Source organism: Epinephelus fuscoguttatus, linkage group LG14, assembly GCF_011397635.1.
Source record: "Epinephelus fuscoguttatus linkage group LG14, E.fuscoguttatus.final_Chr_v1".
Taxonomy (NCBI): Eukaryota; Metazoa; Chordata; class Actinopteri; order Perciformes; family Serranidae; genus Epinephelus; species Epinephelus fuscoguttatus.
This window is the reverse complement of record NC_064765.1, coordinates 41,452-61,181: the sequence shown is the minus strand read 5'-3', so window position 1 is coordinate 61,181 and position 19,730 is coordinate 41,452. Positions and strand designations below refer to the sequence as shown.

General features: G+C 40.1%; 2 protein-coding genes across 12 annotated transcripts in view; both read left to right on the top strand.

Annotated features, from left to right (window-relative positions):
- exoc3l4 (exocyst complex component 3-like 4) overlaps positions 1–19,730 on the top strand; it is a 59,216-nt gene that overhangs the window by 33,423 nt on the left and 6,063 nt on the right. For 5 of the 10 annotated variants that reach the window (XR_007450869.1, XM_049595782.1, XM_049595781.1 and 2 more), the window contains 5 exons: positions 3,806–3,929; positions 12,984–13,046; positions 14,921–15,043; positions 15,709–15,861; positions 16,594–16,715. Coding sequence is in view for 9 of the 10 variants with exons in the window: in XM_049595782.1 (XP_049451739.1) it covers positions 3,806–3,929; positions 12,984–13,046; positions 14,921–15,043; positions 15,709–15,861; positions 16,594–16,715 (585 nt within the window). In the remaining variant the exon portion in view is untranslated. The other 5 variants (XM_049595785.1, XM_049595788.1, XM_049595783.1 and 2 more) reach the window with 5 other exon arrangements.
- The window catches only part of si:dkey-177p2.6 (uncharacterized protein LOC568712 homolog), a 208,984-nt gene that overhangs the window by 189,140 nt on the left and 114 nt on the right, over positions 1–19,730 (top strand). Inside the window, exon 3 of one of the 2 annotated variants that reach the window (XM_049595796.1) lies at positions 7,048–7,357. The exons of the other annotated variant lie outside the window; for it this stretch is intronic. The gene's annotated coding sequence lies outside the window, so the exon portion shown is untranslated. Of the gene's footprint in view, positions 1–7,047; positions 7,358–19,730 lie in introns of those variants that run through there. 2 annotated transcript variants of the gene reach the window in all.

The following is a 19,730-nucleotide window of genomic DNA, read 5'->3' as shown; positions in this document are numbered from 1 at the left end:
GACTGTATTTATATAAACTATTTAACCATCACCACCAGACTGTTATATAAACTATTTAACCATCATCACCAGACTGTATTTATATAAACTATTTAACCATCACCAACAGACTGTTATATAAACTATTTAACCATCACCACCAGACTGTATATATACACTATTTAACCATCACCACCAGACTGTTATATAAACTTTTTAATCATCACCACCAGACTATATATATACACTATTTAACCATCACCACCAGACTGTTATATAAACTTTTTAATCATCACCACCAGACTGTTATATAAACTTTTTAATCATCACCACCAGACTGTATATATACACTATTTAACCATCACCACCAGACTGTTATATAAACTTTTTAATCATCACCACCAGACTGTTATATAAACTTTTTAATCATCACCACCAGACTGTATTTATAGAAACTATTTAACCATCACCACCAGACTGCAGTTATATAAACTATTTAACCATCACCGAACCAGACTGTATTTATATAAACTATTTAACCATCATCACCAGACTGTATTCATATAAACTATTTAACCATCACCACCAGACTGTTATATAAACTTTTTAATCATCACCACCAGACTATATATATACACTATTTAACCATCACCACCAGACTGTTATATAAACTTTTTAATCATCACCACCAGACTGTTATATAAACTTTTTAATCATCACCACCAGACTGTATATATACACTATTTAACCATCACCACCAGACTGTTATATAAACTTTTTAACCATCACCACCAGACTGTTATATAAACTTTTTAATCATCACCACCAGACTGTATATATACACTATTTAACCATCACCACCAGACTGTTATATAAACTTTTTAATCATCACCACCAGACTGTATTTATAGAAACTATTTAACCATCACCACCAGACTGTTATATAAACTTTTTAATCATCACCACCAGACTGTTATATAAACTTTTTAATCATCACCACCAGACTGTATATATACACTATTTAACCATCACCACCAGACTGTTATATAAACTTTTAACCATCACCACCAGACTGTTATATAAACTTTTAATCATCACCACCAGACTGTATATATACACTATTTAACCATCACCACCAGACTGTTATATAAACTTTTTAATCATCACCACCAGACTGTATTTATAGAAACTTTTTAACCATCACCACCAGACTGCAGTTATATAAACTATTTAACCATCACCGAACCAGACTGTATTTATATAAACTATTTAACCATCACCACCAGACTGTTATATAAACTTTTTAATCATCACCACCAGACTGTATATATACACTATTTAACCATCACCACCAGACTGTTATATAAACTTTTTAACCATCACCACCAGACTGTATATATACACTATTTAACCATCACCACCAGACTGTTATATAAACTTTTTAATCATCACCACCAGACTGTATTTATAGAAACTATTTAACCATCACCACCAGACTGTATTTATATAAACTATTTAACCATCACCACCAGACTGTATTATATAAACTTTTTAATCAAAACCACCAGACAATATATATACACTATTTAACCATCACAACCAGACTGTGTTATATAAACTATTTAACCATCACCACCAGACTGTTATATAAACTATTTAACCATCACCACCAGACTGTATATATACACTATTTAACCATCACCACCAGACTGTTATATAAACTTTTTAATCATCACCACCAGACTGTATATATACACTATTTAACCATCACCACCAGACTGTATATATACACTATTTAATCATCACCACCAGACTGTATTTATAGAAACTATTTAACCATCACCACCAGACTGGAGTTATATAAACTATTTAACCATCATCACCAGACTGTATTTATATAAACTATTTAACCATCACCACCAGACTGTTATATAAACTTTTTAATCATCACCACCAGACTGTTATATAAACTTTTTATCAAGAACACCACCAGACTGTTATATAAACTTTTTAACCATCACCACCAGACTGTATATATACACTATTTAACCATCACCACCAGACTGTTATATAAACTTTTTAATCATCACCACCAGACTGTATTTATAGAAACTATTTAACCATCACCACCAGACTGTATTTATATAAACTATTTAACCATCACCGAACCAGACTGTTATATAAACTTTTTAATCATCACCACCAGACTATATATAAACTATTTAACCATCACCACCAGACTGTTATATAAACTATTTAACCATCACCACCAGACTGTTATATAAACTTTTTAATCATCACCACCAGACTGTATATATACACTATTTAACCATCACCACCAGACTGTTATATAAACTTTTTAATCATCACCACCAGACTGTTATATAAACTTTTTAATCATCACCACCAGACTGTATATATACACTATTTAACCATCACCACCAGACTGTTATATAAACTTTTTAATCATCACCACCAGACTGTATTTATAGAAACTATTTAACCATCACCACCAGACTGCAGTTATATAAACTATTTAACCATCACCGAACCAGACTGTATTTATATAAACTATTTAACCATCACCACCAGACTGTTATATAAACTTTTTAATCATCACCACCAGACTGTTATATAAACTTTTTAATCATCACCACCAGACTGTTATATAAACTTTTTAACCATCACCACCACACTGTATATATACACTATTTAACCATCACCACCAGACTGTTATATAAACTTTTTAATCATCACCACCAGACTGTATTTATAGAAACTATTTAACCATCACCACCAGACTGTATTTATATAAACTATTTAACCATCACCGAACCAGACTGTTATATAAACTTTTTAATCATCACCACCAGACTATATATATACACTATTTAACCATCACCACCAGACTGTTATATAAACTTTTTAATCATCACCACCAGACTGTTATATAAACTTTTTAATCATCACCACCAGACTGTATATATACACTTTTTAACCATCACCACCAGACTGTTATATAAACTTTTTAATCATCACCACCAGACTGTATATATACACTATTTAACCATCACCACCAGACTGTTATATAAACTTTTTAATCATCACCACCAGACTGTATTTATAGAAACTATTTAACCATCACCACCAGACTGCAGTTATATAAACTATTTAACCATCACCGAACCAGACTGTATTTATATAAACTATTTAACCATCACCACCAGACTGTTATATAAACTTTTTAATCATCACCACCAGACTGTATATATACACTATTTAACCATCACCACCAGACTGTTATATAAACTTTTTAACCATCACCATCACACTGTATATATACACTATTTAACCATCACCACCAGACTGTTATATAAACTTTTTAACCATCACCACCAGACTGTATATATACACTATTTAACCATCACCACCAGACTGTTATATAAACTTTTTAATCATCACCACCAGACTGTATTTATAGAAACTATTTAACCATCACCGAACCAGACTGTATTTATATAAACTATTTAACCATCATCACCAGACTGTATTCATATAAACTATTTAGCCATCACCACCAGACTGTATTTATATAAACTATTTAACCATCACCGAACCAGACTGTATTTATGTAAACTATTTAACCATCACCACCAGACTGTATTTATAGCATAACATGTGAGAACACGGTTCAGGTTAAAAATATTGAAGTTACATTTAAGTAAAAGTATGACAGTCTTCAGTTTGATGATGTAAAAAATACTGCAGTACAGTAAAATGCGAAACGTGGTAACCTCCATCAGTGATGCTGTTTGTCCTCCTGCAGGGAGCACATGGACGTCTATAAGGACACCAGTCCACAGGAAGTGAGAGCCTTCAGAAAAGAGGCAGAATGTCTGATCATCAGACTCATACAGGAGCTGGAGGAGCAGTTCAAAGAGGAGGTCAAGGTATAGTCACACATCAGTATTATTATATCAGAGAGCGGCCATGTTGTTATGTAGTTTTATAACAGAGGAACTGAAAAAAGAATACTGAGTTCTTGACACTATATTTGATGCTTTTGAGTCAGTTACTGTAAGACGAGACGGGATGAGACAAGACCAGACAGTACCAGGATACCTGTCCAAAGGCAGTCAGTTACTGTAAGACAAGACGAGACAAGACAAGACAAGACAATCAATCAATCAATCAATCGATCAATCAATCAAATTTATTTATAAAGCCCAATATCACAAATCACAGTTTGCCTCACAGGGCTTTACAGCATACGACATCCCTCTGTCCTTATGACCCTCACAGCTGATCAGGAAAAACTCCCCAAAAAAACCCTTTAACAGGGAAAAAATGGTAGAAACCTAAGGAAGAGCAACTGAGGAGGGATCCCTCTTCCAGGACGGACAGACATGCAATAGATGACGTACAGTACTGATCAACATAATGGGCTCTAGTTTCGCAGACTGGGTGAGGCGGGGGTGCAGTGCACCTGTGCTTCGCCAACTGGGTGTGGCCAGGCGGATTTTGCAAGTTTGTCACACCGTGCGTGCTGGCGCAGCTACTCCTCTTTCCCACCTCCGTCCCTCCTACCTGCGCAAGTCGGAAAGAGGGAGGAGAGAAGGCGTGGAGTGGGTTTTACACACATCACACCAATCAAAAGAGCCCCTCTCCTTGCCCTTAAATGCGCCGTGCGAAGGCGTAATGAGAGTTTAATTTGCCATGGCAGAAGAGAGCAGCAGCGTCAGACGGCCAAACTCCTCTCAGGAGGAAACTGCTGTTCTGGTCCTATACAATGGACTAAAATGGACTAACTCACTAACCTGATCCCCAACCAAGAATTGGAATAATTTGAAAGGGCGGGGAGGGGGGTTGACATGTTTGTTCAAGACATGTAATTGTATTTCTTTGTATTTCGTTGTTATGTTGTGATAACAATAAAAAGAATGTTGGTAAAAAAAAAATCAGCATATTTTAGACTGATCGCAGGTCATGGCCGATCACATGAAAACTGTCCCAATTCCGAGCACTGCCGATTAATTGGTGCAAGTTTAGTTTATAATCCAGCCTCAGGCTGCCAGCTCAGATGGATCTGTGTCGTCAGTCCTGATAAGTTTGTCCAAGTACAGAAACTCGACTATCAATCAATCAATCAATCAATTTTATTTATAAAGCCCAATATCACAAATCACAATTTGCCTCACAGGGCTTTACAGCATACAACATCCCTCTGTCCTTAGGACCCTCACAGCTGATCAGGAAAAACTCCCCAAAAAACCCTTTAACGGGCAAAAAACGGTAGAAACCTCAGGAAGAGCAACTGAGGAGGGATCCCTCTTCCAGGACGGACAGACGTGCAATAGATGTCGTACAGAACAGATCAACATGATAAATTAACAGTAATCCACATGACACAATGAGACAGAGATAGAGACAGAGAGAGAGAGAGAGAGAGAGAGATGCAGGTAATGACAGTAGCTTACAACAACATTGTTGAAAGTAATAATATAGTTATAGTTCTGGCTACTGTGGTACAATATGTTGAAAGTATGTATTAATATCTGGCAGTATACATGTGTGACAATAGTCATATGTGTATAATAACAGTAGAAGTATGACTAATGACTAATGATGGCAGCAGCAGCAGGAGGCATCTGGCGGGACCACGGCAGCAGCACAACCACACACGTCACGCTGTCCAGGCACCGCTGTGATATGAGTTAATCTGAGAGACAGTGGAGCACAAAGGCTCCGGAGAAGATGCCGAGTTAGTGACATCCAGAATGGCCGAGTTAGCAAGATGTAGTAATAGAATACGAGAGAGAGAGAGAGAAGGAGAGAAGGTGCCCGGTGTATTATAGAGGGGTCCTCCGGCAGACTAGGCCTAAGTCAGCCTAACTAGGGGCTGGTACAGGGCAAGCCTGAGCCAGCCCTAACTATAAGCTTTATCAAAGAGGAAAGTCTTAAGTCTAGTCTTAAATGTGGAGACGGTGTCTGCCTCCCGGACCGTAACAGGAAGATGATTCCACAGGAGAGGAGCCTGATAGCTGAAGGCTCTGGCTCCTGATCTACTTTGGAGACTTTAGGGACCACTGCGTTCTCAGAGCGCAGTGTTCTGGGATAATAAGGTACTATGAGCTCTCTAAGATATGGCGGAGCCTGACCATTTCGAGCTTTGAGGAGAATGATTTTAAATACAAGTGTGGATTTTACAATAAGCCAGTGCAGAGAAGTTAAAACAGGAAAAATATGATCTCTTTTCTTAGTTCCTGTCAGTACACATGCTGCCGCATTGTCGATCAGCTGGAGAGTTTTTAAGGACTTACTAGAGCTACCTGATAATAGAGAGTTACAGTAATCCAGCCTCGAGGTCACAAAAGCGTGGACCAATTTTTCTGCATCGTTTCGGGTCAGGATAGGCCTAATTTTCGCAATATTACGCAGATGAAAAAATGCAGTCTGTGAGGTTTGTTTTAAATAAGAATTAAAAGACAAATCTTGATCAAATATTACTCCGAGGTTTCTTACGGTAGTGCTAGAGGCCAGAGCAATGCCATCTAGAGAAACTATGTCATCAGATAAAGAGTCTCTGAGTTGTTTGGGGCCAAGAACAATAACTTCAGTTTTGTCTGAATTTAACATCAGGAAATTGGTGCTCATCCAGGTTTTTATGTCTTTAAGGCAGTTATGGAGTTTGGTTAATTGGTTACTTTCTTCTGGCTTCATCGATAAATACAACTGTGTATCATCCGTATAACAATAAAAATTTATAGAGTGATTTCTAATGATGTTACCTAAAGGAAGCATATATAGAGTAAATAGGATTGGTCCGAGCACAGAACCTTGCGGAAGTCCAAAACAAACTTTGGTACATAAGGATGATTCATTATGAACGTGAACAAACTGAAAACAATCAGATTAATAAGATTTAAACCAGCTCCGTACAGAACCTTTTAGGCCAATTAAGTGATCCAGTCTCTGCAGTAGAATTTGATGGTCAATTGTGTCAAACGCCGCACTAAGATGTAATAAAACAAGTACCGAGACGAGTCCTTTGTCTGAAGCAATCAGAAGGTCATTTGTAATTTTAACTAGTGCTGTCTCAGTGCTATGATGCACTCTAAATCCTGACTGAAATTCCTCAAATAAATTATTATCATGGAGAAAATCACACAGCTGGTCTGCGACTACTTTCTCAAGGATCTTTGACATAAAGGGAAGATTAGATGTTGGTCTATAGTTGGCTAACACCTCTGGATTCAGGGTGGGCTTTTTTAGGAGAGGTTTAATTACAGCTACCTTAAAAGACTGTGGTACATAGCCTGCTAATAAGGATATATTGATCATATCTAATATATGAGTGTTAACTAAAGGAAAGACCTCCTTAAGTAGCCACGTTGATGATTTGGATGAAGAAATCACTGCGGTCAATTCTTGAAGAGAAATTGGGGAGAAGCAATCTAAATATATATTAGGTTTTACAGCTGTGTTTGAGGTTAGATAGGTACTATCTGAGGACAGGAGGTCATGAATTTTGCCTCTAATAGTTAGAATTTTGTCATTAAAAAAGCTCATAAAATCATTACTGCTAAGGGCTAAAGGAATACAAGGCTCAATAGAGCTCTGACTCTCAGTCAGCCTGGCTACAGTGCTGAAAAGAAACCTGGGGTTGTTCTTATTGTCTTCTATTAGAGCTGAGTAATAGTTTGCTCTGGCATTGCGGAGGCCCCTCTTATAAGTTTTGAGACTGTCTGCCCAGATTAAACGAGATTCTTCCAGTTTGGTTAATCGCCAATTCCTTTCAAATTTTCGCGATATTTGTTTTAACTTAGGGGTTTGAGAGTTATACCAAGGAGCGAACTTTCTTTGCTTTTTTAACTTCTTTTTAAGAGGAGCTACAGAGTCAAGTGTTGTTCGCAGCGAGCCTACGGCGCTATCGACAAAATGATCAAAGTCAGTACAGGAAACCTCTGTTACTGAGGGACTAATCTTTTCCTTAAATTTTGCGACAGCACTATCTGATAAACATCTAGTATAGTAACTGTTGCTGAGTGGCGTGTAATCGAGTAAAAAGAAATCAAAAGTAATCAGATAATGATCTGATAGCGAGGGATTCCGTGGAAAGATTTTTAGGTTATCAATTTCAATTCCATACGTCAGAACTAGATCAAGGGTATGGTTAAAACAGTGAGTGGGTTCGTGTACACCCTGACTGAAGCCAATGGAGTCTAATAATGAGATAAACGCGGTAGCCAGGGAGTCATTATCAACGTCGACATGAATGTTAAAATCGCCTACAATAATAACTTTATCTGATTTAAGAACTAAACTGGATAAAAACTCCGAGAATTCAGATACAAATTCAGAATACGGGCCAGGAGCACGGTACACTATAACAAATAAAAGTGGCTGTGAGGTTTTCCAGGTCGGATGTAAAAGACTAAGAACGAGGCTTTCAAATGAATTATAATCTAGTTTAGGTTTAGGGCTGATTAACAGGCTAGAGTTAAAAATGGCTGCAACTCCTCCTCGGCCGCTGCCTCGAGGAATGTGGGTATTACTATGACTGGGAGGAGTGGACTCATTTAGACTGACATATTCATCTTGACACAGCCAGGTTTCAGTGAGACTGAGTAAATCAATATGATTATCTGATATTAATTTGTTTACTAACACTGCTTTAGACGATAGAGACCTGATATTTAACAGTCCGCATTTAATTCTCCTGTTTTGTCTTTCTGTCACAGGAGAGGTTTTAATTTTTATGAGGTTGTTATGCACAACTCCTCTTTGTTTAATTTTAGATTTACATAATTTAGGTGGTCGGGGGACAGACACCGTTTGTATAAAACTATGAAAACTATGGCTGGGTAACTGAACTAGAAGCTCAGAGAGGCGTATAGGACTGCGTCTCCGAGTCCTGGTCTCAACTCTGGGTTGTCAGGGATTTAAATTACTAATAAAGTTTGCCAGGTTCCTAGAAATGAGAGCAGCTCCATCCAAAGTGGGATGAATGCTGTCTCTCCTAATAAGACCAGGTTTTCCCCAGAAAGTTTGTCAATTATTAACGAAGCCCACATCGTTTGCTGGACACCACCTGGACAGCCAGCGGTTAGATGATGACATGCGGCTAAACATGTCATCACTGGTCAGATTTGGGAGGGGTCCAGAGAAAACTACGGAGTCTGACATCGTTTTTACATATTCACACACTGAGGCAATATTAATTTTAGTGACCTCCGATTGGCGTAACCGGGTGTCATTGACGCTGACATGAATAACAATCTTACTGAATCTATGTTTAGCTTTAGCCAGCAGTTTTAAATTTGATTCAGTGTCGCCCGCTCTGGCCCCAGGGATACATTTGACTATGGTCGCTGGTGTTGCTAACTTCACGTTCCTCAGAATAGAGCTGCCAATAACCAGAGTTTTATCCTCAGCGGGTGTGTCGCTGAGTGGGAAAAGCCGTTGGAAAGCGTGAACAGGCTGGTGGTGAGCCGTGGGCCGGCTTGGAGCTGTGCTTCTGGCGAACCGTCCAACCTCCCGGCTGAACGGGAGTTACCGGAGGACAGTTAGCAGAGGCTAAGGCTATGCTATGTGGCTCCGCACCAGCTACAGGGGGCTGGCTAACTACCGCAGCTACTGAATGGTTTTCCATGGTGCGGAGCCACGCTTCTAATTCACTAAGCCTCGCCTCCAACGCAGCAAATAAGCTACACTTATTACAATTACAATTATTACAATAAATAAATAAATTACCACTGTCGCTAAAGGAGGCAGAGGCATAACTGAACATTTGGCACACCGAGCAAGAAAGAGCAGAGGGAGAAGCCATCGCTAACTGTTAAGCTAATGTAGCTACCAAGGCTAGTAACGTGCAAACAACAGCTAAGAGATTAGTGAGAAAGTTGTAGAAAGGAAGAGAGCTATAAGTGCTTAAACAGAACTAGTGTGGGTTAAGACTTGAAGTAGACGTTAAAGCAACGAACCCTATGGGGTCTAGGGGGTAATTGGCCGTTTTTGACTACTTTTCATTTTACCTTTAAATTTAAAAAAAAAAACTGTTTACCTTGCCTTGTTTGGTATCATTCTTTTCAGCACAACCTCATATGTGTGACTTGACAGTTATTGTTTCATTTTGACATACTGTATTACCACAGTGGACCTAAAATCACACAAAAAAACATAAAATTCGAGAAGGAAAAAGTTTGATTTTTTACTGTGAAAACCACAAACGTCTAACGAACCATTTTTGTAACTTAGAATAAAAATATAAGTTGTAACCTTCAAAAACATATGTCCTAATTTAGCAAACAACAACTTTATACATAACTATTTACATTAAAATGCAAGCAATGCCTCAGGCGTTTTTGAACAACTAGCCTACTTACAAAACAATCAGATGCCACACAAATTATTTGTCAAAGGGAAAAATGCCAGCACTCACAAATGTCCTTTTGGTAAATTTAATAAACGAACTTGGGTGGCAGTACCAGAAACACAGACGTTTCGACATAAAGTCTTCTTCTGTCGAAACGTCTGTGTTTGTCGCTGTTTTTGGTCGTGCACCTTTCTAGGGGATTTATTTTGAGAGTGCTTGCTTTTCTCCTACGTGATTTCACACAAATTATTTGTGCCACTCTGAAAAACAGTTCCTGTCCACCACAACACACTACTGGAGGAGGACACAACAGGAGATCAACAGGAGATCAACAGGAGGACAACAGGAGGAGTGACACACACTGTGTGGCTCAGCTGCCTGAGCAAACGGAGATCCGGACCTGGTGGGCGTGCCCTGCCACACTGTCCACTCCTCTGTGCGGACCTGCGAGTACCGCTCAATGCGGACGTCAGAGGCTCATTTTCCTCTCTCCTCTTCCAAAACACACTACACCACACACTAACTATACACTCCAAACACGCTAAACGTCACAAATCCCAACTCTATCTGTGATCGCGATCGCTGTCTCTCTCGCTGCTGTCTCTCTCACTGCCATCACTCCCACAACTTCCCCCTCTTCCCCAGGAACAAATGATGTGTGTTGCCATACAATTTTGTGATTGGTTGACATGGTGCATTTTTCAACCAATAGGAAAGGGGGTGTCATTTTGTGTTTTTGTTTTTCTTCCTGCATCAAACATGGATTAAACGTGACAACAATATTCAGGAAAATCATGGCGTTTATTATTTATCATAAGTCCGGTTTTATATGGCCTATCAAGACGATTTAAAAAGTGGTACAAAGTTTGAAGTTTGCACTTTCCACACAAAATGAAACAGAGACTCAGTGAGGCTGCGTGTTGCTGCTACGTTGTCTCAAATCGGTCACGTGATTTTGACGCGCCGGCGCAGTTCTGGACCGCAGAGGGTTAAAACAACTGAAGTGAGAAAGCAGGCTAGTAGAATTCACCAGAGCAGTACAGAGACGCTGTCACAGAAACACCGGAAATGACACAACTCGCTTACCGCAATACGTCAGCACGTCCACACAGTCATGTGTCAGCAAATCACATATCACAGCAAAACGATCCACACAAGACTGTACATCAACTTCACATTCTCTATTCAGCCAAGCTAAGCTAAGCCAAGCTAGCAAGCAGGTTTATTATTCATCACTTGTTCCAGTCTGTGATCTTAACTCGTCTCAATTCAGGTGTTGAGCCAGAAAATCCCAGGTCCAAAACCCAAAATCTCAAATCTGTTGTTTTTAGGCAAAGACTGCCGAAAAGTCAAAAAACGCTCAAAGAACAGAGGTTAACTGGAGACGATACAACCTCAGTGAAAAACATTTCAGGTGGTGTTGATATGAAATCACTTTAATGAGGCCGTTTTCCTTCTTTTGGGTCATAAGGTCCGTGTTTCTCAGTCTCTGCAGGATTCCACAGGCTGCAGGCAACAGCCGATCACTACTGATCAGCTGTGTGATGCTAACAGTTAGCCCTGTCACTGTGAGTGACTCTGCTGTTAAATCTGTTAATAAGTTCAGGTAACTTTAGCTGTGTGATGCTAACAGTTAGCGGTACGCAGCATCAGTCTCATGATAAACAGAGAATTGATTTGCTGCACGTGACTCTGTGATGAAATGAGTTTTGACCTGTTTTAAAAAGTCAAATTTGCAGTAAAGTTTTGCTCATTTGTTATGAGATGGTGCAGACTTTACTATGATTGGCTGAATTTGCATCAGTTGTGATCAGAACATCATTAACTGGCTGTCAGAGTTTCAGCAGTGTGGATGGAGTTTGTGAGTTTTTGATCTGCTGTAAGGTCATAGTTGGCTCGGAGGTGAAACGCTGGCCCATCAGTTTGGAAGCTGTGACATGATCAGTCAAAGTTTAACTCCAAACAATGTGAAGATGAGAATTTCATTAACCACCAGAAGCAAATGTTTTATTTTGTCTGGCTGAGACGTGAATCAGTGTGAACGAACACTAACGAAGGAAACAAGTGAGCAGTGGGCAGGGACAGTCAGGTGACCAGAATACCAGGAACGAGGTTTCTGCAGGGCCGATGAAGGGAAGTGAAAACAGGTGAGCAGGTGGAGGAGGGTCAGGTGACTGGGACCAGTCTGAGAACACCTGGTGGACAGGTAGAGAATAACAATGAGGTGGGGATGTGACTGGGAGGAAGGTTAGGTGACTGGGACCAGTCTGAGGACACCTAGTGGACAGGTAGAGAATAACAATGAGGTGGGGATGTGACTGGGAGGAAGGTTAGGTGACTGGGACCAGTCTGAGGTAGTGTTGCACCAACAGTAGGCCGTGGTGCTTAACCCTATGGGCCCTAGGCCTTTTTGAGGTATTTTTACTGCCTTTATTTTTAAGCTCATATCACAGTCATTATAAAGGCTACATACACATGCTATATCTTGTTTTTTCAGGACAATGTGGGCTAACCAGATTTGCCATCAATTCATGTCCTTCTCTGTGTCTGTATTTATTCATTTTTATATCAATGAAAAAAAAAATCTGTGTTACTAAATTCTTACATTTTTACATGTATCTCACCATAGCAAGTTGGAAGAAGACATAATCTGCCATATATGAAGAGGGCAGACTCTCTGGAATCTGGCAATGTAAGAACCATGATGCTGGGACATTCTGTCACTTCACAGCTGTCCAAAACATGTGGTTTGTGCCAGGCGGACATGATTGCCAGTATTTTTTCATTATTGCAAGAAATTCCATTGACTCATTCACAAGTCAAAAATGTGTTTTATCTGAAGGAAACATGCAATATTTACATCTAAGATCATAGAAAAAGCACGTGTCCCCCTCAATGTATATGGTGACTACGGCCCTGTCAGCATGCATAATTAGGCTGCAGTTGTCTGGGTGCGCAAAGGTGAAGTGGCTGGTCTTGTCATACAAAGTTTGATGGAGTGTCAGCTGGACAATATGGAGATATTTGCATCTTGAAAGCCGGACTACAAATGCGGATAGACAGGGAGAAACACACGCAAGCCTAAGACGTGGTAAGATACGATATTCCTCACTATATGAAGTGACTGATAACAAGATCTGTATCATGGATTGTAAAGAAATTCGTCAGGTTTTTATTTTGTAGACAACTGATCTGTATTTATAGCGTGATGGGATGACAGTACAATGATGTGTGTGGTATCACTGGAAACCTCTGGTCCTGCGCTTTCATGTGATATGTGTGGCATTTCTGTGTGACCCTGCACTCGCGAGTAATCCATCCAAAAGTAATGTGTGTGCAAAGTTGTATGAAAACTCTGTTATACATAATTTTAGTGTAATTTTATCATTGTTTTTCGCTGTGAAAACATTGGATTACCGACAAGCGCTTGGCCTTGTCGGAAAGCTACAATTCCGCTGTTTGACGTGATATGCGTGGCTTCTCACTATGATGCACGATTGTGGAGAAAATCAGTAAAGAAGAACGGGTGTGAATTTGGACGCACTATGCGTCGATTGGGCCCATAGGGTTAAACACCATTTAAGCACCACGTGACATATGATACCATAATGTTTGGGCATTATGGTATCATATTATTGTTTTTACTTGTAGGCTAGATTTTTTTATATATGCTACAGTGATTTGTTTTCCACAGAGCTCTACAGTGCGAGCATTTTACTCGCATTTGCGACTAGAAATAGTTTTGTGTGAGCAAAAGAAATCATTCAGGAGCACACTGTGCGAGTACAGATTTCAACCAGCAGCAGAAACGAAAGGCAAATCCTGCCGGTTGTGGGTTGAACGGGCGTCACAGAGAGGAATAAGGCGGTCATAGTGCTCTGCGGCGCAAGATAATGGCTTACCGGCGACAGAGGAGTCCGGCTCCAATAATTTCCTCTTTGTTGGTGTCATGACTGCCCAGATGTACCTGAATAGCTGAGCCGTGGCGGCACACAGGTATGTGACGTGTCAGAGGAGAAACGAGCTGTTCACATTTCTCTCTTTGTGGCAGGTAACGGTCCACAAACCTCACTGCACTGAAGGGACTGTTCTTTACTTGTCAGGGGAGGAGGGTGGCTGGTTGATTTTTATTTTATTTTGATCCCCCCTATGTTAATCACTTATTGATGCTGTTTTTGAAGTATGAATAAGTCAGTAAGTAATTTATTCCATTGAAATATCATTGATGTATTATAGAAAAGTGATTTATATTTTTTATAAATGACAAAAGGCACATCTGCCTCATTTTTGCTGTGGTATCGTGATACTACTCAGAATCGTGATACTGTCACTGGTATCATACAGTGGGTCCCAATTTTGGTACTGTGACAACACTAGTCCAAGGACGCCTGGTGGACAGTTAGAGAATAACAATGAGGTGGGGATGTTACTGGGAGGAGGGTCAGATGACTGGGACCAGTCTGAGGACACCTGGTGGACAGGTAGAGAATAACGCAGATGGGGCTGTGGCAAGATAAAAGCACCCTGTCATCAGTTGTTTTGTGTCGTTGCTTCCTGTTTCTCCAGCCGTACCTGAGGAGGATGATGACGAGGAAGTGGCTCACCAATGATGAAGACTTTAAGCAGCTTTCCAGTCGGACAGAGACGCTGTCTCAACACTGTGCTCTGATGAGGCCCCCATACGTCCAGGTGAGGAAGAGGAGGAGACAGACAGGAATTTCCAGCATTTACCAAGAACTTTATTAACTTCATCTACCAGACAGACTATTGATTTCCAGGAAAGACCTCGCCCCCTAATAATGACGGCTCACTGCCAAAGTGTCGGACATAATCCGATAAAGATTTCCTGTCCCGTTGTCGTGAGACAAATCCCACTCATGTAACTGGGAACAAACTGGTTTCATTAGACATTTTAGATTTGTGTGTTTTTAGTTTAGAAACAGTTTATGATTCAGAATATCAGATAAAAATCATTTTTTCGGTCTTATTTTAAATCACCTCAGAGGTCAGGGGAGGAAATCCTGATTTACTGTTCTGTTTGGCCTGTTGGAAGTTCCAGTGAATGGAGGTGGGCACCATTGTTTGGGGCCGGATGCTGCGGCTGCAGAAAGGATTAAAGCCTGGAGAAATGAATAGGTGGAAGTGGAGGTATTATATCAGATGATCTGATGGCTGCTCGTCGTGTGACTGACACAAACAAAGAAGACCACACTTACATTTCCCTTTGTTTTTTGTTTTTTTTTACTGCCCATCCTGTTATTCTGCAGCCTCACCCCCCCCCTCCCCCGTGTGTGTGTGTGTGTGTGTGTGTGTGTGTGTGTGTGTGTGTGTGTGTTTGTGTTACCTGGCGACAGGGGTTTGCGGATCGTATGCACCACCATGTGGTGAGGGAATATGTCGGCCAGCTGATGAAGACCAACTACTCGTGCAAGAACCGGAAACACGAGAAGGCAGCGAGTAAGATGCGTGTGCAGTGTGGACAACTCCGTGATCTCTTTGACGACATGGTAATTAATTCTTTAACTTCCACATTAACTTAAGCAGCAGGTTTCCTGTTTGGCTCCTCTGATTTTTAACTTGTGATGATGAGATGTTAAAGTCATGGTCTCCAGAAAATAAAAGTCCGTGCTGTGATAATGAAAACTGAAGTAATGGGCCTGTGGGAAAATTTACCACCATCTGTGTGGATGTCTGATCAGTGTTGATGGAAAACGTAGTCAATTGAAGCAGTGAATTCCTCAGTGTGTGTTATATTGAAACAGAGAGCTGAGTCCTCCTGCTGATCAGTTTAGTGTTCAGACCCTAACACACCAAACCCACAACAGAGAACCAGTAGCTATGAAAGCCAACCGTTACCAATACAGCATCAACCAAACAGCATGCCATTTCACTGTTGGAAATTTAATTTGCATTAAAAGTGAAAAAAGGAAGGAAGGAGCGTTACCTGGATACCTAGAGGCAGGGCTCTCTCTGCCTCCAATAACTTCAGATGACGTCAGATGACGGTGATGGATGCAGGAAGAACATCGTTCTCAGTCAGTGTCACACCCACTGATTAATTTATCATTGCAACTATCTACGTTTAATTTACCATCAACACTAAAAATAAATCTTGATCATAGTTTCAGGTTGCTCAGATAAAAATCACAACACTCGGAGTCCAAAACATAATTAAACTCAGTATTCATTTTTATGTTAATTTTAAATTTTTTCTATTTTTTTTTTTTTTTCTGTGGTAGAAGTCGAGCTGTGAGTGGCTTCACGCCGTAGGAGATGACCTGAGTGACCTCATTGGACAGAAAAACAAGGCAGATATAAAGAACTACCTGCAGCCTTTAGTGGAGCATTACCCTGACTTCAGGTAATCATCACTAACTCATGTTGTTGTTCTGTAAATAAACTGCAGAAACCCTTAAAATCAGTCCAAGAAAAGTTCAGCAGTCTTCCCTTTACTGAACTCTGACTCTGACAGATTTGATTCATACAGTGGAATCGAACCTTCTTCAGGTGTTTGACATGTGGTGGTTTTGATCAGCCTGACGGGCCGCTAACATCTGTAGCTTAGTATTTGCTGTTTCATGTCTCTGCGACAGCATTTGCTGTGACTGGAGACTTCATGTTTTAATGGTGTCTGTCTGTCACTCCCGTCCTTACAAACACAATATCTTTCCCAGAATTTCTTCAGATTTTGGCACAAACATTCACCTGGACTCAACAGTGAACTGATTTGAATATTGTGGTTGAAAGTCAAAGGTCAGTGTGATCTCACAAAATATGTTTTTGGCCATAACTGAAGAATTCATACACTAATTCTGACAAAACTTGACACAGATGTCTAACAGGATAAAATAATAGTCAGAAGGTCAAAGGTCAGTTTCACTTCGACATTATCGTGTTTTAATGCTATATCTCAGGAACAGACAATGGTTAAACAAGATGGCTGTTGGCGTTGGTGCTGTCAACAACATGCTGCAAACAATTTACAAATGTTGAAATGCCTTCTTTTCTCTTCTGGAGAAACATGTCAGAACAGACGAGCACGAGGGACAGATGGCGTCAGAATTAGTGAATTAAGAGAAGCCATCAGACAACTGAAAATAAAAAAGGATGCAGCAGAATTAAGAATAGCAGAAAAAGAGGACGGGGAAATCTGTAAGACCCAGGTGTTTCTCCACAGACTGCACCTACAGAAACAACAACATTATGTTGAAAGTATATATTAATATCTGACAGTATACATATGTGACAATAATCATATGTGTATAATAACAGTAGAAGTATGATTAATGATAACAGCAGCAGCATGAGGCATCTGGCAGGACCACGGCAGCAGCACAACCACACACGTCACGCTGTCCAGGCACCGCTGTGATATGAGTTAACCTGAGAGACAGTGGAGCGTTAGTGAGTTTGAGTTAGTGACATGCAGTACGGCTGATTTAGTGACATGCAGTACGGCCGATTTAGTGACAGGCAGTAACAAGATATGAGTGTTAGCAAAGGGGAGAGAGAGAGAGAGAGCGAGAGAGAGAGAGAGAGAGAGAGATAGATAGATAGAGAGAGAAGGAGAGAGAGAGAGAGAGAAGGAGAGAAGGTGCCCGGTGTATTATAGGGGGGTCCTCCGGCAGACTAGGCCTAAGTCAGCCTAACTAGGGGCTGGTACAGGGCAAGCCTGAGCCAGCCCTAACTATAAGCTTTATCAAAGAGGAAAGTCTTAAGTCTAGTCGTAAACGGTGTCTGCCTCCCGGACAGTAACAGGAAGATGATTCCACAGGAGAGGAGCCTGATAGCTGAAGGCTCTGGCTCCTGATCTACTTTTGGAGACTTTAGGGACCACGAGTAACCCTGCGTTCTCAGAGCGCAGTGTTCTGGTGGGATAATATGGCACTATGAGCTCTCTAAGATATGACGGAGCTTGACCATTTAGAGCTTTATAAGTTAACAGTAGGATTTTAAATTCAATTCTGGATTTTACAGGGAGCCAGTGCAGAGAAGCTAAAACAGGAGAAATATGATCACGTTTCTTAGTTCCTGTTAGTACACGTGCTGCTGCAGTCTGAATTAGCTGGAGAGTTTTTAAGGACTTACTAGAGCTACCTGATAATAGAGAGTTACAGTAATCCAGCCTTGAGGTAACAAAAGCGTGGACCAATTTTTCTGCATCGTTTCGGGTCAGGATAGGCCTAATTTTCATAATATTACGCAGATGACATATTGCTTATATCACAGCGGTGCCTGGATGGTGTGACATGTGTGGCTGTGCCGCTGCTGTGGTCCTGCAAAATGCCTCCTGCTGCTGCTTTTATCATTAGTCACACTTCTACTGTTAGTATACATATGTGTATACTATCAGATATTAATATATACTTTCAACATATTGTACCACAGTAGCCAGAACTATAATTATAATATTATTACTTTCATTATTGTTGTTGTAAGCTACTGTCATTACCATCTGTCCTGCATCTCTCTCTGTCTCTCTGTCTCTCTCTCTCTCTCTCTCTCTCTCTTTCTGTCTCATTGTGTCATACAAATTATTGTTAATTTATCATGTTGTTCTGTTCTGTATGACATTTATTGCATATCTGTCCGTCCTGGAAGAGGGATCCCTCCTCAGTTGCTTTTCCTGAGGTTTCTACCGTTTTTTCCCCTGTTATTTTTTGGGGAGAGTTTTTCGTTATCCGCTGCAAGGGTCCTATGGACAGAGGGATGTCGTATGCTGTAAAGCCCTGTGAGGCAAATTGTGATTTGTGATATTGGGCTTTATAAAAATTTTTTTAAATTGAATTGAGATGAAAAAACACAGTCTGTGAGGTTTGTTTTAAATGACAATTAAAAGACAAATCTTGATCAAATATTACTCCGAGGTTTCTTACGGTAGTGCTAGAGGCCAGAGCAATGCCATCTAGAGAAACTATGTCATCAGATAAAGAGTCTCTGAGCTGTTTGGGGCCAAGAACAATAACTTCAGTTTTGTCTGAATTTAACATCAGGAAATTGGTGCTCATCCAAGTTTTTATGTCTTTAAGACAGTTATGGAGTTTAGTTAATTGATTATTTTCTTCTGGCTTCATAGATAGATAAAACTGAGTATCATCCGCATAACAATGGAAATTGTTGTTATTTCTAATGATGTTACCTAAAGGAAGCATATATAGAGTAAACAGGATTGGTCCGAGCACAGAACCTTGCGGAAGTCCAAAACAAACTTTAGTACATAAGGATGATTCATTATGAACGTGAACAAACTGAAAACGATCAGATAAATAAGATTTAAACCAGCTTAGTGCAGAACCTTTTAGGCCAATTAAGTGATCCAGTCTCTGCAGCAGAATTTGATGGTCAATAGTGTCAAACGCTGCACTAAGATCTAATA